We start from the raw sequence: 26432 nt of genomic DNA on the forward strand, positions 1-26432 counted from the left end.
AATCAGTAGAATGAGTTTCCGATAAGGGCTGCCACTGCAGTTCTCCCTTCTCCTTCCCGGAGCTGACAGCCCCTCCTCCCCTGGGACTGAGCCTGGCAGGGAGGGGCGCGGTTCCCCTGGCCGCAAAAACTTACAGATTTCGCTGATCTCAGCAGTTCCATGTTTTCATGAGTGTTGTATGAAGTATGCCCAAAGTCAGATTGCTCTGTGGTGTCCAGTCCATGCAGTTCCTGGCTTTCTACCTACTTTCCTGGAGGAGTAACTAAAACATACAGCTCACCAGTCTGCCATCTTCTGTAATGGCCTCTTAAACAGGTTTTTACTATAATTACTTCTAATTTGGTTGCATTGTGCTTAGAGAATTTAGTGTATATGATTCTGACTTTTGAAATTTGTTGAATTTCCATTGTGGCCTTGTACACAGTCAGTGTTTATATAAACATTCTATCTGTTGTCGAAGAATGTCAGTTTTTTATTGAATCCTATATATTTCAGTGAAATCAGTGTTTGGTATTCTGTTATAGGGATGACTATAATTTGACTATTTGCTCAGTTTTTGATATTACAAAAAGTATTTGTATAAACATCTTTATATGTTTGTTTACCATGTAAGTATATTTAGAGGAAAATTCATGCCAGTGTACTTACAAAATGTGTTGGCATTTTAAATTAGGATCAGGATTGATCCAGTTTATTGTCTCAGTAATACAGTATGTAGTTTGCGCTTGTTTCCCTACCTCCTTGACTATTGTGGTATTGAAAACTTAATAATGAAAAACTTGAAACTGTTTTCCAGTTAGTTATGTGTTTTAAAAATGCTCTGTCCTTTTGATTTCCTATTCTTTAATTATGAGTGACATTGTCATTTTTTTGTGTGTGTAAACTTATTTATCATCATAGCCCATATTCTCACTTTTCATTGTTTTTCTTATTCAAGTATAAAATTCCTCTTTTTTATATGTGTATAGCATGTAGAAGTGGTTTAAATTTTGCATACAACTGAGATAGTTCTTTTGTTTTTGTTTTTTCAAAATGTTATTTTCTTTAGAAATGGATGATGGGCCTTCTCAAAGAGATCATTTCATGGGGAGTGGATTTGCCTCTGGGAGGAGTTTGGGAAACAGAGGTGAGTATCTTTGTTTTTCTTTCCTTAACTTTGTGGGCTATTGAATAGTGAAGTAAAACTTTAGACTTTATGGCTGTTTGGTACAAGGCCAAGTTTGTTATAACTCACCATATGGTAGATTTTGTTGGGATAATGAGTTCTTCTCTCTTTCAAATGTCAATGAATATTCTTTTTCCTGTTTAACTTTTTAGAGATAATGGGAAATAGTTAAATTGATTAGATTAGATTGGTTAGATAGATTGAAGTCCGTTGCCTCAGAGAACTACTTCTTAATATGTTTATGATTATTGATTTCCAACAGTTGGCATGAAAAGAATGTTTGTAAAAGCTTCAGAGATTAGGATGAGAAGAATTACTTTCTTGAATTTCGTATTTTTCAAGAAAAGGCGGTATGGGAAGCTCTTCTGTTAGTTCATCAATATTAAGTTTGATGTTATTTTTTTCCAAGCTTGGTCCTTTTAATTGTTAATTTTAGAACATCCAGCACTTGATTTGACAGATAATGTTAGAATAAAAATACCTTCCTACAACCCATTTTTTTAAAAAAATTCAGTTTTATTGAAATATATTCACATACCATACAATCATCCATGGTATACAATCAGCTGTTCACAGTGTGATCATATAGTTATGCATTCATCACCACAGTCTATTTCTGAACATTTTCCTTACATCGGAAAGAATCAGAATAAGAATAAAAAATAAAAGTAAAAAAAGAACACCCAAACCACCCCCCCATCCCACCCTATTTGTCATTTAGTTTTTATCCCCATTTTTCTACTCATCCATCCATACACCAGATAAACGGAGTGTGATCCACAGGGTTTTCACAATCACACTGTCACCCTTTGTAATCTATTTTATTATATAATCGTCTTCAGGAGTCCAGACTACTGGGTTGGAGTTTGGTAGTTTCAGGTATTTACTTCTAGCTATTCCAATACATTAAAACCTAAGAGGTGTTATCTATATAGTGCATAAGAGTGTCCACCAGAGTGACCTCTTGACTCCATTTGAAATCTCTCAGCCACTGAAACTATTTTGTCTCATTTTGCATCCCCCTTTTGGTCAAGAAGATATTCTCAAACCCATGATGCCAGGTCCAGATTCATCCCCGGGAGTCATATCGTGCGTTGCCAGGGATATTTACACCCCTGGGATTCGGGTCCCATGTAGCGGGGAGGGCAGTGAGTTCACCTGCCGAGGTGGCTCAGTTAGAGAGAGGGCCACATCTGAGCAACAAAGAGGTACTCAGGGGGAGACTCTCAGGCACAATTATATGCGAATTGAGCCTCTCCTTTCTGTAACGAGCTTCATAAGGGCAAGTCCCACGATCAAGGGCTCGTCATATCAAATCGCCAGCCCCAATGTTTGTGACAACATCAACACCAGTCCAAGTGAAGAAGTCTAACACTTCTGCACCTTCCTCCAGCTCCTCGGGGCGGTGGTGGGGGGCTGTAAATATATTTTTTTATTCTCTGCCCAAATTACTTTGGGATGTGTCACTATTTCACTCTAACCTATGCTAACCTACCGTATCTCACTTCGTATTCAAAGTTCCATGTAATTGTGGTGTTTAAACAAACCGACTGTAGAGTTATACTGTTTAGAAAATATAGATCCTGCACCAAATAGACATCTCTTCCCTTGGTCTCACATGGAAGTTGAAGTTTTAACACACAGTGAGTTTCGACCTTTACCCTTTGTCCCGGTTTGCCCTAGTCTTAACCAGATCTGCTTTATTCATATCACTAATTGAAGTCTGGGCTCTTTTTCAGCTTTTTTTTTTTTTAACAGTTGCTGTATGCACTAATACTGAAATTCATACCTGCTGAGCTCTAGCTCTGAGTTTCAGGTGTCTCAGAGATATGCATTGTTCCAGAGACCAATCAGGTTATACACTAAGGGATCAGCATCTCAAAGGTTAGAGATAGGCATTACAATTCAGGAATAGAGTTGACTGCTGTAAGAGCTTACAGTCTAAGGACTATTACAATAATCATGTCCACATTAGGCTATGTTGTAAGATTCAATTCTGGGTTTACACATTGTAGTTAGCCCATATTGGTGAGGCATTATAGTGTTTGCCTTTATTTCTGGCGTACTTCACTCAAATACTGTGTACAGGATCCATTCACCTCATTCTACAACCCATTTTTATATTACTTCAGTACTTTTATATTAAAGTACTGAAATACTCTGCACTATGTTTTAATATGGTAGAATAAAATATTATTAGAAGGAGATGGATCTAAGATGGTGGCATAGAGAGGAGCAGAAGCTAAGTAGTCCCCCTGGAACAACTAAAAAAAACAGAAACAACTAGTAAATAATCCGAAATAACTGCAGGGGGACAAACATAACTGTCTACTCATCATACACCAACCTGAATTGGGAGGAATGCCTGAGATCACAGGATAAAATCTGTAAGTAAGAACTGCAGATCCAAATCGGGAGACCCCTCCCCCACAGCCTGAGCTACAAAGCTTCGTGGTGCTAGAGAGAAGCTCTCTCCCAGCAAGCTAATGTAGCTCAGCTGAGCTCCAACTGGGGTTTTAATTAGTGAGTGTGAACTGCTCGCTACGAGGTACGAACCCCCAACAAGGAGACAGGGGCTTTGGGTGACGACTAACCTTGGAAAGCCACAGGGTCACCTCAGACTAGCTCTGTTCCTTTTTTGACTCAGTGGAGAAAGCCTCGGCCATTTTCAGTTCCCGGTTCTGTGACCCAGACAAGGGTGTGGCACAGGCAGAGAGATACCATTGAAATGCTAATGACCTTTCCCTAAGGTGTCTATCTTCTCTAAGAGGAAAGGGGTGGGGCCCAGCTCTACTACCTGCCTTTCATTCAGAACTTACACCAGTCAAGAATTGTAGGCTAATCTTTGCGTCATGCAGAGAGCGCCCCTGCACAGCCTGGTGGCCCAGGGCTTCCCTTGAGGGACGACACTCACTAGTGACTTAGCACAGCCTTTCCTCAACAGAGGTTCTGGAAGATCACAGCTGAGAACGGGGGCCCACTCGGAAAACCCAGGCATGCTACGTCAATGCCAGTAGTTTGTGGGTCAGCAACAGAGAAAATCTGGGGCAAAACTGAAATGAAGGCTTAGACTCTTGCAACAGCCTTGAATCTCTGGGAACAAACACCTGGGAGGTTTGAATATTAAAGCGGCCCTGCCTCCCTGACCACCCAGACACACGTACCACGTTCAGAGCAGATAGCTCCAACAACAAACCCAAACTGAGTTCACCAACTGAACCCCACAAAAATCATTTCCCCACACACCACAGAGACAGAGTTGGGGAGAACTGACTTGAAGGGTATAGGTGACTCGCAGATGCCATCTGCTGGTTAGTTGGAGAAAGTGTACGCCACCAACTTGTATTTCTGAAAAATTAGATTGGTATTTTTTCTTTTACAACTTGAAAGAACCCTGTCAAGCAAAGCAAATGCCAAGAGGCCAGAAACGACAGAAAGTCTTAATGCATATGATAAAACCAGACAGTATGGAGAACCTGGTCCCAAACACCCAATTCAGAATATCAGAAGAGACACAGTACTTGGCACAATTAATCAAACAATCACAATCGAGGAATGAAAACATGGCACAGAATATAAAAGACATGAAGAAGGCCATGGAACGGGATAAGAGGTACATAAAGAAGACCCTAGAAGAGCATAAAGAAGAAATTTTAAGATTAAATAAAAAAATAGAAAATCTTAATGGAAATAAAAGAAATTGTTGGCCAAATTAAAAAAGACTCTGGATATTCATAATACAAGATTAGAGGAAGTTGAACAACAACTCAGTGTCCTAGAGGTCCACAGAACAGAAAATGAAAGAACAAAAGAAAGAATGGAAAAAAAATCAAAAAATTCAAAAAGCATCTCAGGGATACGATAGATAAAATAAAACATTGAAATTTAAGACTCATTGGTGTCCCAGAAGGGGAAGAGAAGGGTAAAGGTCTAGAAAGAGTATTCAAAGAAATTGTTGGGGAAAACTTCCCAGACCTTCTACACAATATAAATACACAAAGCATAAATGCCCAGTGAACTCCAAATAGAATAAATCCACATAAACCCACTCCAAGACATGTTCTGATCAGACTGTCAAATATTGAGGAGAAGGAGCAAGTTCTGAAAGCAACAAGAGAAAAGAATTCACCACATACAAAGGAAACAACATAAGACTAAGTTGTGACTACTCAGTAGCCACCATGGAGGTGAGAAGGCAGTGGCATGACATTTTTAAAACTCTGAGAGAGAAAAATTTCCAACCAAGAATACTTTATCCAGCAAAACTCTCCTTCAAATTTGAGGGAGAGCTTAAATTTTTCACAGACAAACAAATGCTGAGAGACTTTGCCAATAAAAGACCTGCCCTACTTCAGATACTGAAGGGAGCCCTACTGACAGAGAAACAAAGAAAGGAGAGAGATATATAGAGAATTTTAACAGACATATATAGAACCTTACATCCCAAATCACCAGGACACTCATTTTTCTCTAGTGATCACGGATCTTTCTCCGGAATGGACCACATGCTGGGACATAAAAGAAGCCTCAATAAATTAAAACAAAACAAAAGAAAATAATTGAGCTTATTCAAAGCACAATCTCTGACCACAATGGAATACAAATAGAAGTCAATAATTTTTGAATTGTAACTTCACTATTTACTTCCTACATGATACAAAATACACAAACTCTAATGACAAATAGATGGTTTTGAACTCAATGTAAAATACGTAGTTTTTGACAAGAACTATATAAAGGTGGGGGAATGGAGGAGTACATAGTTTATGTGTCCTATTGAAATTAAGTTGGTATCAAAGAAAAACAAGATTGTTATGGATTTAAAAGTTTACTTTTAAGCCCCACAGTAAACACAAAGAAATTATCAGAGAATATGACCATAGAGATGAAAAGTAGAGTATGGGTTAAGAGAAATGGGGGAAGGGGCAATGGGGAGTTAAGAAATGAGTGTAGGGTTGCTATTTGAGGTGAAGGGAAATTTCTAGTAATGGAAGGTGGGAAGGTGATTGCATTACAACACTCTAAATGTGATTAATCCCACTAATGGAAGGCTAGGGAGGGAGTAGAATGGGAAGATTTAGGCTGTATATATGTTTCCACAACTGAGGAAAAAAAAAAAAAGTCTGAATAGATGGCAGTTGAATGCCAAGGATGACCCTGGATGGGATCTGAGGATGGAGGACAGGAGGCTCAAAGGGACACAGTTGAGACATAAGGAAAAGGAAATACAGAATGTAAGCTTTGTATCATTGTTGAATCTCTTGTACTTCTTAGCTGTGCTTAATGGGATTGTATAAAAGAATGTTCTTGTTCATGGGAATTGTATATGTGAATTATGGTGTTTGTTCAAGGATGTGTGCAGCTAGCTCTCATATGTTCAGAAGACAGAGCAATAGATGATGGATGATAGTAAGAGAGGGAGGGAGGGAGGGAGGGAAAGATATAGCGGTGTGACAGCATGTTTAAAGTTAGTGTATTGGGGTATCGGGGGAGGGGGTCAGGGAATGCTGGAGTTCTGTGTATGGGGTTTGTATTGTTTTTGCAACTGCTCCTATAACTTTGAATTTATTTCAAAATAAAATTAAAATATATTATTAGAACTTAAGGATTAAATTTACCTGAAAATACCTATGACCATTTATTTCTTTAAAGGGATGCATACATTAGGGCTTTTTTTTTGTTGTTTTAAATATACATACTTTTATTTGAATTTATTAGATATATTATTCTTTCAAAAACTTTATTGATGACTTACATATTTTTATCTGTATTGGAAACTAAAGAATGGTGTTTCATCTGACATTTTGAAAGCTTAATTTTTTGTTTAGATATGATTAACAAAAATTTGAATTTTATATTTTAATATATTCTTTTTACTAATGGAAATAAATTATTCTTCAAAAATGCATATGTATGTTGTCTCTTAAGCCTGTGCATTAAGAAAGATGCATTGATTCTTTGGAACATTTAATTGTGTGAAAAAGTTCAAATGTGGGTTTTATTAGTTCATTTGCACTGCTGTCTTTAGAAACAATATTTTAATATGCTCAGGAGAATATTTGTTATTAAGATATATTTTTAAATCCTAATTTAGAATAGGTTATGTGATATTTTTATTTTGGTGGTTTACATGTTTTAATTTAAAGCCTTTTTTTGTAGTTACGTATGTATAACACAAAATTCCCCATTTTTAACCTTTTCAAGTGTACAATTTAGTGTTATTAATTACATTTACAACATTGTGCTGCTGTTACCACCATCCATTACCCCAACTATGTGTGATACTTTCTGATGCATCCCTGTAAACATTGTTGGTTAAAGTTTTTCAGTGAGAAAACTCTTGAGACAGATTTTACCACAAATGATTGCCATATGTTTTAAGTTGAAATACACATTATTTCAGTAAATATTTCTGATCAGAAGTGTTTATTCAATGCTAGTAGTTTAAAAAGTTATCTTTATACTGCATATACTTCCAGAAATTCTTAGATGCATGACTGTAACTTCTTTTCCTTTTGATTCATTCTAATATTTTAGTTTCAGTGTTCTTGATATTTTTTCTTTGCAGAACTTGCATTGGTAGTAATATGTTTGTTTTTAAATTTATTGTGATAACATATATAACACAAAATTTGCCGTTTTAACCATTTTCATGTATACATTTCAGTGATATTAATTACATTCACAATACTGTGCTATTGTTACCACCATCCATTACCAAAATTTTTTCATCTCTCCAAACAGAAACTCTGTGCCGATTAAGCAATAGCTTCACATTCTCTTCCTCTCACCCCTATCTCTAGTAACCTTTAACCTAAATTCTGTCTCATGGATTTGCTTATCTGGGTATTTAATGTGTGTAAGTGAAATCATAAACATTTGTCCTTTTATTTGTCTGGCTTTATGTCATTCAGCGTGGTGTCTTCAAGGTTCATCCATATTGTATTAGTCAGGGTTCTCTAAGGAAACAGAACTAACAGGAGATATCTGTAAGTATGAGATTTTATAAAACTGTCTCACGCCAGTTGTGGGGATGCACATGTCCAAATTCTGTAGGGCAGGACGCACGAGTCCACATTCTGTAGGGCAGGCTGTGAGCTGGCATCTCTGATGAAGGTCTTCTGTGAACTCCCAAGGGGAGAGTGGATGGCTGAAAAAGAAGTGAAAGTTCTCTCTTCCTTAAAAGTCTTCAACTGATTGGATTAAATCCAACTGATTAGATTCTTTTTTTTGGAAGACATGCCTTTAGTTTATCATAGATGTAATCAGCCACAGATGCAGTCAATTGACTGATGAATTCATAAACCAGCCATGAAATATGCTTGCATAATGGTTAGGTCAGTGCTTGCTTGACCAGACTACTGAGCATCATCACCTGTCCAAATTGACACACAAACCTAACCATCCCACATGTTGTGGCATGTATCAGAACTTCATTCCCTTTTTTGATTGAATAATATTATATTGTATATATGAACTACATTTTGTTTATCCATTCATGTGTTGAACACTTGGGTTGCTTCTACCTTTTGGCATTTGTAAAGAATGCTGCTGTGAACATTGGCATTCAGTTATCTGTTTGAGTCCCTGCTTTCAGTTCTTTTGAGTATATACCTAGAAGTGGAATTTCCAGGTCATATGTTAATTTTATGTTTAACTTTCTAAGGAATTGTGAAACTGTTTTCCACAGTGGCTGCAGCATTTTACATTTGAATTTGATTCTTAATTGCTCAAAAATTAATATTGATTACTTTGTTATGTTCTGTGAGGTATGGTTAGTTGTCTTAAGTTCTTGAATTACATACATCTTTAGAATGATGAAAATACTCATATTTACACATACACAATTTTGCATGTGGTTTTAGGAGTTTCACAGATACCTCTAATTTCCCTGTACTAGGAAATTATAGAGATAGGTAAGATAATTTATGAGGATCACAAGGGAATGATTTTATTTTTCCCAGGAATTGTTTAAAATGGTAGTTTATGCTGTTCTGGATGTCTTCTGCGCCTTTTGGCTTTTCTTTTTCTTTAAGTAACTGTGCTTCTTGCCATGCAGGTATGCCTGTAAGATTCTTAGTCTAGTGGTAGTGAAACCTATAGAAAGAAGTATTACTAGAAAGAGGTATAGGTGGTGTGCTGTGGAAATGTGGAGAAAAAAAGTAATGCTGACTGGAAAGTTGAAGAAAGAGTCACAGAAATAGTGGCCTTTCAGCTGGGCTTTTGAAGAGTGAAAGAATTTTCATAGAAAAATTAGGAGTGGAGAGAATGCCAAGCTGAAGGAACAGCATGAGTAAGAGTACAAAAAGTATTAAAAGTCCACAGAGAGGAGAACCTAAGATGGCGACTAGGTGAGACAGGGTGAAAAAACACCTCCGTGACCCAGAATACCAGTTTCAGCAATGCCCCCGCTGGACAAGATATGCTAAAACCACAGGGACCATGCACTTGGTGAAACCAGGAGTCCGCTTTCTGAAACAAGTGAGTAAGCCAGCTGAAAGCCCCATGGCTGCGCTGCGGTGTGGGGAAACCGGGGGTTGGTGTTTGGAGATGGACTAGTTCTTTTAAAAAAAAAAAAAAAAAAAACAACCCAGGAGCGGCTGCAGTTACGATGGTGAGAACTGCACAGTGAAACACGGCTGGAGCGGGCTGTGCCAACTTCTCGGTGTCTGGCTTGGAGGATAGACTGCTGCTGATTCCCTCAGGGCCGGGGGACAGAGGGGAGAGCCAAAAGGAGAAAGGAACCACATTTCTTGCAGCCAGCTCCCCGGCGGGCTGGAGACACTCCTGCCTAGGGCCGTACCCACAGCCCAGAGCCGCGCCAGGAAACCCAGTGTGACCGGGAGTATATCCCATGGCACCGCGCACATGCCACAGTGTTGGCCGTGGACAGTGGCTTTTGGTGCATACACAGCTAGTTGTCCCGGAGTTCAGAAGGCGGAGCTGTGCGAAAAGGGGGGGGGGGGTTTGAGACGCCCCATTCAGCCATCTTTGCATTAGGCAGGGAGTGCCCCTGCACGGCCCAGCGGCCCGGGGCTTCCCTTGAGGGACGGCACGCACTTGTGACGTAGCACAGCCTTCCCTCAGCAGAGGTCCTGGAAGATCACAGCTGAGAAAGGGGGCCCGCTCAGAAAACCCAGGGATGCTACGTCAATGCTGGGGACTTGTGGGTCAGCGGCAGAGAAAATCTGGGGCAAAACTGAAATGAAGGCTTAGACTCTTGCAACAGCCTTGAATCTCTGGGAACACCTGGGAGGTTTGATTATTAAAGCTGCCCTGCCTCCCTAACCACCCAGACACACACCCCGCAAGTTGTATTTTTTGCAACTTGAAAGAACCGTATCAAGCAAAGCAAATGCCAAGAGGCCAAAAACAACAGAAAATCTTAAAGCATATGATAAAACCAGGTAATATGGAGAACCCAATCCCAAACACCCAAATCAAAATATCTTCTAGAAGAGACACAGTACTTGGCACAATTAATCAAAGAATTACAGACAGGCAACAAGAGCATGGCTCAGGTTATAAAGAACATGAAGAAGAGCATGGCACAGGATATAAAGGACATAAAGATGCCCCTAGAAGAGCATGAAGAAGAAATTGCAAGAGTAAATAAAAAAGTAGAAGATCTTATGGAAATAAAAGAAACTGTTGGCCAAATTAAAAAGATCCTGGATACTCATAATACAAGATTAGAGGAAGTTGAACAACAACTCAGCCTCCTTGAGGACCACAGAAAGGAAAATGAAAGAACAGAAGAAAGAATGGGGAAAAAATTGAAAAAATTGAAAAGGATCTCAGGGATATGATAGATAAAATAAAACTTCCAAATTTAAGACTCATTGGTGTCCCAGAAGGGGAAAAGAAGGGTAAAGGTCTAGAAAGAGTATTCACAGAAATTATTGGGGAAAACTTCCCAAACCTTCTACACAATATACATACACAAAGCATAAATGCCCAGCAAGCTCCAAATAGAATAAATCCAAATAAACCCACTCCAAGACATATTCTGATCAGACTGTTAAATACTGAAGAAAAGAAGCAAGTTCTGAAAGCAGCAAGAGAAAAACAGTTCATCACATACAAGGGAAACCACATAAGACTAAGTAGTGACTACTCAACAGCCACCATGGAGGTGAGAAGGCAGTGGCATGACATATTTAAAACTCTGAGAGAGAAAAATTTCCAACGAAGAATAGTTTATCTAGCAAAACTCTCCTTCAAATTTGAGGGAGAGCTTAAATTTTTCACAGACAAACAAATGCTGAGAGATTTTGCTAATAGAAGACCTGCCCTACTTCAGATACTAAAGAGAGCCCTGCCGACAGCGAAAAAAGCTGAGGGACTTCACCACCGGATCAGCCCTATAAGAAATGCTAAAGGGAGTTGAGCAGGCTGAAAGGAAGGGACACTAAACAATTGACTGAAACCACATGAAGAAATAAAGGGTACCACTAAAGATCACATGGTAAATATAAATACCAATACTACTGTATTTTTGATTTGTAACTGCACTATTTACTTCCTACAGGATCTAAAATACATAAACTGTAATGATAATCAGTCGTTATGGACTCAATGTAAAATATGTAATTTTTGACAAGAACTACATAAAAGTGGGGGAATGAGGGAGTATAGGAGCATAGTTTATGTGTCATATTGAAGTTAAGTTGGTATCAAAGAAAAACAAGATTATTGTAGATTTAAGATGTTAAGCTTAAGCCCCATGGTAAACACAAAGAAAGTATCAGAGAATATGACCATAGAGATGAAAAGTAGAGTAGGGGTTCTGAGAAGTGGGGGAAGGGGCAATGGGGAGTTAAGAAATGAGTGTAGGGTTTCTGTTTGGGGTGAAGGGAAACTTCTAGAAAGGGATGGTGGGAAGGTGATAGCATTGTAACATTCTAAATGTGATTAATCCCACTAATGGAATGCTGGGGAGGGGGTGGAATGGGAAGATTTATTATGTTTCCGCAATTGAAAAAAAAAAAGCAGTCTAACTAGAGGACAACTAAATGCCAAGGGTTATCCTGGATGGGATCTGAGGATGGAGGAGAGGAGGCTCAAAGGGACACAGATGGGACATAGGGGAAAAAAAAAAGGAAATGTAGAATGTAAGCTTTGTATCAAGGTTGAATTTCTTGAACTTCTTAGCTGCGTTTAATGGGATTGCATAAAAGAATGTTCTTGTTCATGGGAAATGTATATGTGACTTATATTGTTTTTTCAAGGATGTGTGCAGCTTGCTCTCATGTTCAGAAGACAGAGCAATAGATGATGGATGATAGGGAGGGAGAGAGGGAGGGAGGGAAAGAAAGAAAGAAATGGTGGTGTGACAGGATGTTAAAGGTGGTGGATTGTGGTATCGGGGGAGGGGGTTGGGGTATGCTGGAGTTCTATGTATGGGGTTTGTAATGTTTTTGCAACTGTTCCTGTAAGTTTGAATTCATCTCAAAATAAAATTTCTTATAAAAAAAATTTGAGGGAGAGCTTAAATTTTTCACAGACAAACAGATGCTGAGAGATTTTGCCAATAAAAGATCTGCCCTACTTCAGATACTAAAGGGAGCCCTACCAACAGAGAAACAAAGAAAAGAGAGAGAGATATAGAGAATTTTAACAGACATATATAGAACCTTACATCCCAAATCACCAGGACACACATTTTTCTGTAGTGTTCATGGATCTTTCTCCAGAATAGACCATATGTTGGGACATAAAACAAGCCTCAATAAATTAAAAAAAAATCATTTGAATATATTTAAAGCACATTCTCTGACCACAATGGAATACAAATAGAAGTCGATAATTTTTGATATGTAACTCCACTATTTACTTCCTACATGATATAAAATACACAAACTCTAACGACAAATCAGTGGTTTTGGACTCAATGTAAAATATGTAGTTTTTGACAAGAGCTATATAAGGGTGGGGGAATGGAGGAGTATAGAACATAGTTTACGTGTCCTTTTGCAGTTAAGTTGGTATCAAAGAAAAACAAGATTGTTACAGATTTAAGAGGTTAAATTTAAGCCCCACAGTAAACATGAAGAAATTATCAGAGAATATGATCATAGAGATGAAAAGTAGAGTATGGGTTATGAGAAGTGGGGGAAGGGGCAATGGGGAGTTAAGAAATGAGTGTAGCATTGCTGTTTGAGGTGAGAGGAAATTTCTAGTAATGGAAGGTGGGAAGGTGATTGCATTCCAACATTCTAAATGTGATTAATCCCACTAATGGAATGCTAGGGAGGGAGTGGAATGGGAAGATTTAGGCTGTATATATGTTTCCACAATTGAAAAAAAAAAGACAGTCTAAATAGATGACAGTTGAATGCCAAGGATGATCCTGGATGGGATCTGAGGAGGACAGGAGGCTCAAAGGGACACAATTGAGACTTAAGAAAAGAAAAAAAAAAGAAATATAGAATGTAAGCTTTGTATCAACATTGAATTTCTTGAACTTCTTAGCTGCACTTAATGGGATTGTGTAAAAGAATGTTCTTGTTCATGGGAATTGTGTATGTGAATTATAGTGTTTATTCAAAAAATAAAAAGTTCACAGAATGTGGAGTAGGGAGAGTTGTTTGGCGTGAATTGAAATGTTGGATGTCCAGAGTTGTGTAGTGGGAATTGTGTAGTGGGAGATAAGAAAGTTAATGTGTGGAAATACTGTAGAGAGTTGGAGAGGTGAAGAAATGTGGGGAAATATTATAGAGATTTGGAGACGTAAAGCAGATAGGTCTTCATAGCTTTCCCCCCCTTATATAGTGTCTTCATAATTTTAATTTTATAAGTGGAATGGTTGAGAAAGATAAGTACTAGAAAAATGAAATAAGATAATAAATAGACCAGTTAAATAGGACAAATATAAAATTTTCTTGGGCATTGACTGCCATATAGCAGGGGCAGATTGCAAGTATCTGGTTTTATCAGGGTGATAAAACATGGTCTTCCAGTTTGCTAAAGCCGCCGGAAGGCAAAATACCGGAAATGGATTGGCTTATATAAAGGGGATTTATTAGGTTACAAATATACAGTTCTAAGGCCATAAAAGTGTCCAGACTAAGGCATCAGCAAGAGGATACCTTCACTGAGGAAAGGCTAATGGCCTCTGGAACACCTGTTAGCTGGGAAGGCATTTGGCTAGCGTCTGTTGGTCTACTGGTCCTTTGCTCCCGAGTTGTGTTGCTTTCAGCTTCTGATTCCTGTGGCCTTCTCTTTAAATGTCTGTGGATTCTCACTTAGCTTCTCTGGGGCAAACTCTGGGTTTCATCTCTTAGCTTAGCAACTCCAAATGTCTGTTCTCCAAAACTCTGGGTGTTCTCTCACTATGCATGTCTCTGAGCTCTCTTCAAAATGTCTCTGCTTTTATCCTTTCATAGAGGATGCCAGTAAACTAATCAAGACCCACCTTGAATGGGCATGGTCATACCTCCATGGAAATAAGCTAATCAAAAGGTCCTACCCACAATTGGGTGGGTTATGTCACTATGGAAGCAACCCAGTCAAAAGATCCCACCCACAGTAGGTCTACCCCCACAGGATTGGATTAAAAAACATGGCTTTTCTGGGGGGCATAATAGATTCAAATCAGCACACATGGTGAGTAGAATTTCCTGATTAAAGGTTGTCAGAAAAATAACAACTAGTAAAAAGCTATATTTCACTAGTAGTAGGTTGCTTTTTAAGTTTTTATTGTGGTCCATAGAGTTTTTTGAAAGAAGCTTCCAGGATTATTATTTCTTTATTAATTTTAAGTTCCTGTACTATTCTCCCTCTCCTTAGAGATCCTCTTCCTATAAAGATTCATGTAATTTCTAGATTTTGATGATACTCTTAATTTTGTATGTTGAAGAGTTTAACTTGGACTGAACTTTTTCAGATGCTGGCGAGTCTAATAAAAGAGATAATGCATCCACAGTGGGTGGTTTTGGAATTGGAAAAGGTTTTGGAAACAGAGGTAATTACCTGCTTTTACTATCATAAAATCAGCACTTGAGTGACCCCACGTTTTCCAGTCTTTTGGATTCTTATTTCTCTTTAATATACATAGAAAGTATGTGCTTTTCCCAGGAATTTGAGGGTCACAAGGGGATGCTTTCATTTTTCTACTCATAGCTAAAAGCAGCATTTTATGCTGCTTTGAGTGTCTCTGCTGTTCCATCTGAGTGGCTTGCTTGCTTTTTATTTAGTTTAAACATCTATGCTCCTTGCCACAGCATCTCTTCAAATTATTGACCCTATGTGTGAACTCCAGTTCTTCTTACTCAATATTCACCCCTCCCCATACAAGAAATCCATCTTGTATCTCCAAAGGGGACTTTGAATCTTCATCTTTAGTTGAGGAAAAGAATCAGGTTTGAAATTATAATTTCTCCTTAAAGACTTCAGAAATTGTAGCTCTAAACTTAGGCAGAGTTTAACATCAAAACCAATAGTGTGTAGGTGGAAGATTTTCCCAAGCATTTTGGAAACCCAGCATTGACTCTTTTGGAGGAGGGGAGCATGCAAGAGAGGGGGTTGTTGATGGCAGCAGGATATAATCCTTTCCTGAAGAAACTTGAAAGACTGAAAATACTTGAATGAAATAAGAATGAAATAACTCCAAAACTTAGGTTTTGTGATAGTACACTCTTCCTTTAGGAACTATCTTTACATATTTTGAAATAAGACTTCTTTTTATCTGCTCAAGGAAAAACTTGTCCAGTCATTTATCAAGGCTATAGGATGCTTCTTTTTTATATGCTGATTATGTATTACATTTCCATGGGGTGTTTGATTGCTAAGGACCTCAGATTTTGTTGAACCTGAGATGTTAAATGACTTGAGATATATATATAGTATAAATACAACATTCGTAAGACAATAATTGATTAATTCCCATAGTATAGAAGCCAAAAAGTAATGTTTGAGTATTTTATAATTTGGATTAAATGCTGATTGGCAGGCATCCTGTATTGACATTTAACTTCAAAATATATATTCCCTATTATATTTACATTAGAGATCATTTTATTAAGACTGAGCATCTTTTGATTTTATGGAAGATTACTGATGGGTACTTTTAAAATGTATTTTAGATACATAATCTGTATGTTCCAGAGATGTATAAATCTAAATGTAGGGTTTTTAAAAATGAGAATTTTGAAAGCAAAGCTTGATATTTTTTATTTGGTAAACAAAAAGAAATTGACAGGATTTCCTTGTTACTGAGAGGGGAGAAATTTTTGCATATCAAGTTATAGCTTAGTTGTGTTGTACTCTGGCATATGAAGAGATTACAAGTTATTTGTAAAATGTTGACATTTTGAATAGCAAGTATATTGTGATTATACTGACATATTCCCTTGTTTGTAGATAAATATAACATTCAAAGTAATATAGAATTGGCTGAAAAGGAAGTTCTTCTTCACCTTAAGAGAATGGAGTCGATAATTTGACACAAGACAGAAATTGTATTATATGCATCTCATCCAAAATTGATGTCTTCAGTAGCATGTAGTTTATCTTATTTTAACAGAACATCATAACTTGTAGTTCTGTAAGGTTTATTTCCTCTGAGGCACAGATAATTGTTGGTTTCAGAAATTAGCCAGTTGCATTTTATATTTTGTATAGGTTTTTCAAATAACAAGTTTGAAGAAGGTGATGGCTCTGGTTCTTGGAAAGGTAAGTTCAGTATTTTTTACAGTGACTTTTTAATTTGACAACTATAATACAAGCTAAAAAGAAACTAAGATTAAGTACCTTAGTTTGGTCCAGTTCCATTTTATTTAAACCCAATTTTATGCAGCAGCTATTGCCAGAGCCTTAATCAAGGATATTGCTGGTTTGTAGATAAAGGATTCAGGCATCCTTCTTTGCCACCTGCCTTAGTTAATCCATGAGGTACAGCCTTTTGAATGCCATGCTGCCGCTGGGAAAAGGGGATAGTATAAACAGCAAATCAAGAATCAAAATTCCACTTCCAGTATAAACATAAATTGTGACTCAAATAAGTCTTTTAAGAACATATTAGCAGTGGAAAAAGATTTACAAGAATGGGGATAACTGTTGAAATTAAAAACCGTGTTTCTGTCAAAGCTGCTGACACTGGTTTGGGGGAGACACAGAGAATGTAAAAATGAAAAAGAATAATGTCACCAGAGGATAGACTACAGTAATGAACAGTACTTTCCTTGAAGAATCCGATTGAGTAGATTTAGGGTTTAGGCCCTGGAGCCTGTATTTTAAAGCATTCCTGGTGATTCTGATGATTCCTTTGAATGGGAACTACTGATATATGGAATCTGTATAATGTAGTTAACTTGGTAGTTCCAGACTTTGTTTCATGTTCCTGCTCTGTTAACCTGCTAGCTGAATGACCTGGAGCAAGTCATTTAACTTATCTGAGCCAAGGTTTCCTTTTCTGAAGAATGGAGGCCATCCATTTTATAAGTTTATTGGGCAGACCAAATGCATATGAATGTAAAAGTACTAAGCTCAGTACCAGACACATTCATGGCAAATACTCAATAAATACCATCGATCTCTCTTTTATTAATTATGAGACTTGATTTTATTATACTCCAACAGTGATTTCCAGAGTTAAAACCAGACCTAGACTTTATCACCTTAAACCCTTTTGGAATAAATGGCATTGTAATATATATCAGATAGGATGATTGCCCCCAACTCGACTACCAGTTTCACTCTCCCTGCTTCTCTCTGTTTTTTCCTCCTGTCTCATTCAAATAAAACAAACTATTATTTACGGTAGAAGAAAAAAAAATCACCACTTTATTCTTTTTATTCTTTTCCACTTCTACTTGAACCTTTCTATTCTAATATCCTAACTTTTAATGCATTTAATATTCAAGAATATTCCCACTTATCAAAGATCTTCCTTCCCTAGTTGATTCCTTTCTAGAGTGGGTTGGACAGAGACCTTTTGAATGGAAGCTCCAGTTTCTCATAGCACTTCAGAGAACTTTTTTTCTCCAAAATGGCCTACTTCCCATTGGCCTACTTTCTGCTGTTCTCATTCTGATTTCCTCTAAAATTATATATGGATCCAGTTCTTTCATTCTCACAATTGTTATTAGTAAACACAGGAGCAGATTTTGATATTTAAGATGGAAGCTTTTTCTCTGAACACAAATGGACAGCATATTTTGTGGTTGTTTTTTCCCGTAATCTAATTTCTCTTAGCTGCTGTATTGTAGTGATATGGAACTCAGATTTTAGAAAGGGACTGCCTAGGTTTGAGACTCAGATCTTGCTCCTGTCGGTTCTATTATCTTGAAATAACCTTTCTGTACTTCTTTTTCGTTTCTATAAAATGAGGATTTAATACTTTCCTCATAAGTTATTTTGTGAGAATTTAAAAAGTTAATACATATAATGCATTTAGAACAGTGCTAGCCACACATTAAGCTCTATATAAATGTAGTTATTACTATTATTTTTATATCTTACAATTAATAAGTTGTAACTAATCTTGACATCATCTCATTTTTCTTTGTGTTTGGCTTTATTTTATAACTCTACAGAGATCTTTTTTTAAAATTAAATGAAATTTTATTTTCAGAGAGTTTAAGACTCATGAGAAATTGGGAAAATAGTACAGAAGATTTCCATGTATCCTTCCCCTAATGTCATTATCCTATTTTAATTTCCAGTGTGGTCAAAATACCTGTGTTGTTTTAAATGAGTGACTGGCCAAAGATAACATGAGAATCCCTTCTTCTTGCCAGGTTCCCATTTTTTTTTTTTCTACAAGGTAATACACCATTAGTTATTACTATCATTATTCCAGAGCCAACCTTCTTTCCTGAATTCTTTCTTTCCTGCTCAGCGACCTTGTACTAAATCCTACTTCTGGGAAAGTTGTCACAATGTTAGATTGTTCATCAGGTATGTTACAGCTCAAATAGCATCCTGTTACAAGAGCTCTTGAGTCATGGTTTATTATAAAACAGCATTAATTGTTAAGTAGATTAATACTTTTACACTGCTTTTTAACTAGTAGCCTCCAAACTATTTAGTCACTTAATGTCATTACTATGAATTTAAGTTTTCAGATACTAAACATTATGACATGTACAAAGATCCCTTGAAACCATATCTGTATTTTCCAAACGTGGCTTTGTTGGAATCTTCTAGGAAGCTTAAAGCCATTCATTATGTAAAGCTATATTATAATAACATATAATAACTTTTAAAGTTGTTTAAGGTTTTATTCATTCTTTGCTATCACCATATACTTTTCAGAATAAACGTCTCTGGGAGTGGGGCCAGGAATTAATTTCTAACCAGCTCTGCAGATAATAATTAGTTTAGTCATCCTCATACCACTGTTTAAGAACCCTGGCAATGTTACTTGTTAACGTAATTTAAAAACAGGCCAACATATCCCCATATTCTTTTATTAGGGTGCATGGGGAAAAGTTTTCCTGTTAAGAAAGCACCAATGTTTCAGGTTTATTAGGAAATAAATTATAGAAAAACATATAATTTCATTATATGTAAGTTATGTATTTCTAGTGGTCTGTGGACCTCATTTGAGAACCACTTGCCTACTTAGTTTAGAGATTCGTGAAACAATTTTTAGTTGTTTTGACATTTATGAAATTCTTTTTTTTTTTTTTTTGGTTGTGCTGAGTATAGTACATGGCAAATAGTGGGTTTTCAATTTTATGTTTAATATTTAGATATAAGAGATGATTTGCATAGAGAATTGACTGAATAATGTCTTTATATTTCTGTTGTGAAAATTATTTCAAGAAATAAAATGCTCATATTTTAATTATGAACATATTTTTTATTTTCTTACTGATTTATCTTGTGGCAGTGCTATTTTTTAGATATCACATCTTGAAAGTTATGTAGTTGTTATTCACATGTTAAATTTTTATTCAAGAGTGTAATGACTGTGAAGATAATCAAACACAGAACAGAGGATTTTCCAGGAGAGGCGGTAAGAAGCCCATGTTTTGGAACACTGTGTACTTAAGACAGAGATATGACCACTGTGTACTTAGTCTGAGATACTAAGCTGATGAAACTGATTATGGAAGAACTGAAAGAAAGAAAAATTTGGAAGTTGAAAACCTTTGAGGAAAAACGCTTTGGCATATGTTTTCTGCTGTTAAAACTTGAGCGACTATTCAGTAGTTTCCCCTCATTCCGCTTTCTAATGTCTCTGGATCTTTTTTTTTTTTTTTTTTAAGATCTCCAGAGTTGCTGTTTAGTACAGATGAGGGACTGTGAATCTTGGTCAGTCACAACGTAGATGAACTAGGGTGTCTTTGTCTCCAAATTGGATCATTGGAGGTGTAGGGGAGGGGAGAACTTGTAGACTGCTTTTTGTTCAGATCTGGCAGTATTCCGCCACACCCTGCTAATGGTGCCTCTGATGAAGTTGAAATGAGATGGTATAAAAATTATGCTTATTTTTTATTATCTATAGACAACCATTGTAAAAACAACTACAACAACAGCGATAGAACTCACAGAAAACATAATGAATTTATAATCAAATTGCTGCAGATGTGCAAATCTACCTGTAATAAAAGGTTTTTTTTGTTTGTTTGTTGTTGTTTGGAACTACATAGTATTCAGAAACCTGAATGCTACAACCTGAAGACATCTCCTGGCCCATTAGATGGGTACCTTGCTGAAATAGAAGGAGGCCCTTCCTTGCTCTCTATTTCATTATAGCTTAGTTAGGGCTACCACTGGAAGGGGATTTGGTGGTGAATGAGAGATGGCTATTTGTCTCCTAAACTCACCTATTGGGTGTGTATTGAGGTGGGGGCGGGGGGAGTTTAGCTAAGAAAAATACAGACTCTTGTAATAGACTCATCTTTTAACACGTTGACACTTAATGTTCTTAAAACGTAACCCATATTATAAAATTTTTGGTTTGACTCTTCTTTTAACATTGCTATTTTTAAAAAAAGCAAATTTTGATACTTAATGTTCCTAAAACACAGCTCATATTGTAAAATTTTTGGTTTTCTGCAGAACAGTGAACATCATCTTTACTTTCACATTTAAGTAATTTAAGTAAATCAATTTAATTCATATTTAAGTGAGGCAGTGAAAAACCATTAAGCTGATTTAGTCTTTTCAGTAAGTGATGCTAGGTCAACTGGATATCCTTATGGAAAAATTGTACCTTATTTTTGTCTTACTCCATATGCAAAAGTAAATTCCAGATGTACAATCTGAATGTGGAAGCCAAAGTGATCAAGTTTAAAAAGGAAAATATAAGAGAAAATATTCCTGACTTTAGAGGAGTAAAGACTTCTTAAATGGGTTTAAAAAAAAAAAAACAGCATCCATAAAAGAAAAGCTGGCTAAATTGGGCTTGATAAAAATGAATAACTTTCATTCACTAAAAGATACCCAACAGAAAGGGCATACAGGAGTTATTTGTTACATTTTTGCAACTTTTCTGTAAGTGTGAAATTGTTTTCAAGGCTGACTTTGTCTTAAATTAGGTGGCTGAATATATGTGGGTCTGTTTCTAGACTCATTTCTTTTCCATTGATCTGTTTTTCTGGTTTGCACCATTACCACATTATCTGATCACAATAGTTTTCATAAAGGTCCTTTCTGGTAGTGTAAGTCCTCCAGTTTTGTTGTTCTCTGAGATTGCCTGTGTTATCCTTAGTCCTTTTCGTTTCTATGAGATTTTTAAAATTGGCTTATAAATTTCCACAAAGAAAAACATGATGGGATTTTTATTGGGATTTCATTGAGTCTGTAATTAATTTGAGGAGAATCAAACATCTTTATAATATTGTGTCTTGCAATCTGTGAATCTCTCCATTTATTTAAGTCTTTAATTTTTCCTAACCAGGTTTTGTAGTTTTCACTGTGGAGGCTTTTGCATCTTTCTGTGCCTTAGTGTTTGATATTTTCTGATGTTTATCACTTTTTATAGCATTTTAAAAATTGAAATATGCTACACATTACATAAAATTCATTTTGAAATATACATTTAGTGGTTTTTAGTACATTCACTGTATTGTGTAATGGATCACCATCTAATTTCAGACTATTTCCATCCCCCCAGAAAAGAAGCCCTGTACCTATTAGCAGCTAGTCCCAATTCCCCCATTCCCTTGCAACCACCAGTCTTCTCTCTGTGTTGATGAGTGTCCCGCATCTTTGCTGAACTCATTTGTTAGCTCAAATTATTTTTATTTAGATCTTTAGGGTTTTGTATATATAAGATCCTGTTATCTGAATGTAGAGGTAGTTCTGCTTCTTCCTTTCAAATCTGGATGCTGTTTATTTCTTTTTCTTTTTCTTGCCTAATTATCTCACCTGTTTTGTATAGTTTCATTCTTTTAAGATTTATTGAGATTTTGTGACCCAACATGTGGTCCAACCTGGAGAATGATCCATGAGCAGTTGAGAAAAATGTATATCCTGCTGTTGAGGGGTGCAAAGTTCTGTAAATGTCTGTTAAATATCATTCATTTATCATATTATTCAAGATCTCTGTTTCCTTATTGATCCTCTGTCCAGATGTTCTATCCATTGATAAGAGTGATGTACTGATGTCTCCAGCTATGATTGTGGAGGTGTCTACTTCTCCCTTCAGTGTTGTCATTGTTTGCTTCATGTGATTTGGGGCATTCTGGCTAGGTGCATAAATGTTTACGATTGTTATTTCTACTTGATGAATTGTCTCTTTTATGAAAAAGTACATAGTGTCATTCTTTTTCTCTTTCAGTTGTATTATATTTGAAGTCTAATTTGTCTGATATTAGTAAAGCTATCCCTGTTCTTTTCTGGTTGTTGCTTGCATGGAATATCATTTTTCCAGTCATTCACTTTCAACCTACTTTTGTCCTTGGGTCTAAAGTGAGTCTCTTGTAGACAGTATATAGATGGATCCTGTTTTTTTTTAATCCAGTCTGTCTTTTGATTGGGTGGTTTAATCCATTAACATTTAATGTTATTAAAGTAAAGACAGTACTTTCCTCAACCATTGTCTTTTGGATTTTATATGTCATATGTTATCTTTCTCTTTCTTTTTACCCTTTTAGTTATCCTTACTGATAATCTTCATTTCTATACTCTCCTCCAAACTTCTTTCCTGTCTTTTCCTATCTGCCTGTAGTGCTCCCTTTAGTATTTCTAGTAGAGCAGGTCTCTTGTTCACAGACTATCTCAGTGTCTGTTTATCTGTAAATATTTAAAACTCACCCCCTTTTTTGAAGGACAGTTTTGCTGAATATAGGATTCTTGGTTGGCAGTTTTCTCTTTCAGTATCTTAAATATATCATGCTACTGCCTTCTTGCCTCCATGGTTTCTGCTGAGAAATCCTCGCTAAGTCTTATTGAGCTTCCCTTGTATGTGAGGGATCACTTTTATCTTGCTGTTTTCAGAATTCTCTCTTTGTCTTTGACATTTGGCAATCTGATTAGTAAGTGTCTGGAGATTTGAATCTTTTCTGTTTGGGGTATGCTGCACTTCTTGGACGTGAATTTTATGTCTTTCATGAGAGTTGGGAAATTTTCAGTGATTATTTCCTCCATTATTCTTACTCTTTTCCCTTCCCTTCTTGGACACACATAACATGTTGTCATTCAATTCCCTGAGACCCTGGTCATGTTTTCCCATTGTTTTCCCTATCTGTTCTTTTGTGTGTATGATTTCAGATGTCCTGTCTTCCAGGTCACTGATCCTTTCTTCTGTCTCTTCAGATCTGCTGTTGTATGTCTACATTGTGTTTTCAATCTCTTCTATTTTGCCTTTCATTCCCATAAGTTCTGCCATTTGTGTTTTCAAGCTTATGGATTCTTCTTTACAGTCACCCAGTGTCATCTTGATATCCTTTGTCTCTTTTGCCACATTTTCCTTCAGCTTGTTGATTTGATTTAGAAGATTTGTTTGAACATCTTTAATTAGTTGTTTCAACTCCTGTATCTGAGTTGAAGTATTAGTTTGTTCCTTTGGCTGGTCCATTTCTTCGTGCTTACTAGTATGGCTTATGATTTTTTTTGCTGGTGTATAGGCATCTGATCTTGATTAATTTATTTTTGAGGTCATTTTCTCTCTTTTGCCTAGAGTTTCCTTGTTGGTTGGCTTTATGTTCTAACTGTTCTTTGGCATTTGGTTCAACTCATTCTAGAACTCTAGCATAGCTTCTGTTTAACTGATCAGAATTTTTCAGCTCTTATTTTTCTGATTCTTGACCTGCCTAGATGGAAGTTTTTGAGATTGCCCTTTTTTTTGTAAAGGTGTTTTACCCCCAGGAAAAAGCTTCCTCTTCCCTCTTCCTCCTCAGGGAATGTGGATCTGCTGTTTGTTTTGTTTTGTTTCCTGTCTCCCTATATTTTAAACACTCCTTTCGTTACCTCCAGCAACTTTTACTTGGAGGGCTTACTTTTGGAGGAGGGTCTCCCCAGATAGGATCGACTCTAGTCAGGTTTACCCAGACAAGATAGGCACAGGACTCATGAAAGGGGTGATAAATCAGTATCAAAGTTCCCTGGGGATGAGACCCAGCAGGATGCCAGTCTTTGCTGTGAACCTCCTGATTCTGTGCTTTCCCTGTCCTGCCTAGCAGATGGCAATTGTCAGCCTGCTGCTCCCCACATGCCTAAAGTGTGCTTTTAATTTCAGCAGACCCTGCCTCTGCCAGGGCCTTGTTGAAACAGAGGCTGAGGCTGAAGGCAGGCTGAAACTGTTTCTATTTTCCCAGCTCCTGAGGTCTGAATTCTCTAAATAACAGTCACCAGCTGTGCTGCTCCTTGCCACCCCCTCTTTTTTGGGGGAAGAACTGCTATTCAGCCCCCCTTTTCCTGCAGGCTGGAAAAGGTACAGGATTCTCAGTCAGCCCCACTTCCACCCCTGCAGGGAGCATGTTTGAGAGCCTGGGCTTTTTGTAGCTTAAAGCTGTTGCGTGTTTGAGACAGGCTGGGCCTCCACTTTTTGTAGGTTGAAACTGTTGCTGATATCCCAGCCCCTACTGTCTAAATTCTCTAAATGAGAACTGCCACCTGCACTGGGTCCTGCCTCCCCCCTTTTCTTGGGGAAGATACAGCCTTTAGGGAATGTCTCCTCCACCTGATTAGTTACTTTGTCTTTCAGTCAGCCCTACTTCCATCCTTGCCTGGAGCAGAGCTGAAAATGGAGAATGCCTGCTGCTTTCATTAATGGGCTGCTTAAAGGAAAAAAAAAAAGGCTATTGTCAGAGCCAGTCCACAGCCCCCCAGGTTTGCCAGTTAAGAGGTAGAGTTGGTACCCAGCTTTATATGCCCCTTTTCTTGGGGCACAGCCCTTTTCCAGTAATTTGAGCTCTAGTAATGTGTTGCTGGGAGTGGGGCTGATACAGAACTCCCGATTTCTTTCTTGTTTGTGTTGTAGATTTCTCTGTGCTTGGAGCTGGTATTCAGCAGTCCAAATTTGTTAATCATATCTGCAGTTGGGGCATGGCTGAGTTCTCCTTCCCTTGCTACTAGTTGAGAGGGCTTCTATTTCTCACCGGGGATTGACTCCGAGTCAGCCTGCTGTGCCTGTGGGGGTGGGGTACCAGCCTCCACAGCATGGAAGAATTTGTTTACAGTTCTGTGCTGCTATTTATCAGTTGCAGCCTTTCCCCCCTTTCCTGCTGGTGTACAATGTGTGTCTGGCCTCCAAAGGTCCCCCAAACAGTTGTTCCAGATAGATCCTGGCTATTTACTAGCTTCCCTGGAGGATGGACTAAATCCCACAGCTCCCTATGCCACCATCTTTATCTCTCCTGCCTATTTTGAATGAATAGCAGTGGTAAGAGTGAGCATCCTTGTCTTAGGGGGAAGACTTTCAGTCTCTCACCGCTAAATATGATGTTAGCTGTGGGGTTTTCTCAGATGCTTTTTAACAGATTGAGAAAATTCCCTTCTGTTTCTGGTGTGTTGAGTTTTTAATCATGAGAGGGAAGGTATTAGATTTTGTCAAATGCTTTTTCTGCTTCTATTGGAGATGTCATGTTTTCTTCCCTTTATTCTATTAATATGGCATATTACATTGATTGGTTTTTATGTTTTACCTTCCTTGAATTCCTAAGAGAAATTCAGCTAGGTCATGTGTATAATCTTTTTTATATACTTCTGGAATCTGTTTGCTAGTATTTTATTGCATATTTTTATATCTGTATTCATAAGGGATATTGGTCTGTAGTTTTCTTTGCTTGTGATGCCGTTGTCTGACTCTGGTATCAGGATAATGTACTGTCCTTATAGAATGAGGTTGAAAGTGTTTCTTCCTCTTCCA

At 37.3% G+C, this 26432-nt stretch overlaps 1 protein-coding gene across 1 annotated transcript in view; it reads left to right on the top strand.

Annotated features, from left to right (window-relative positions):
- DDX4 (DEAD-box helicase 4) overlaps positions 1–26432 on the top strand; it is a 134949-nt gene that overhangs the window by 78634 nt on the left and 29883 nt on the right. Inside the window, exons 3-6 of the mRNA XM_037798993.1 lie at positions 1049–1126; positions 15054–15131; positions 16790–16840; positions 20073–20129. Coding sequence (XP_037654921.1) covers positions 1049–1126; positions 15054–15131; positions 16790–16840; positions 20073–20129 — 264 coding nt within the window. The remainder of the gene's footprint in view (positions 1–1048; positions 1127–15053; positions 15132–16789; positions 16841–20072; positions 20130–26432) is intronic.

The sequence above is a fragment of the Choloepus didactylus genome, chromosome 11 (assembly GCF_015220235.1).
Source record: "Choloepus didactylus isolate mChoDid1 chromosome 11, mChoDid1.pri, whole genome shotgun sequence".
NCBI classification, from domain to species: domain Eukaryota; kingdom Metazoa; phylum Chordata; class Mammalia; order Pilosa; family Megalonychidae; genus Choloepus; species Choloepus didactylus.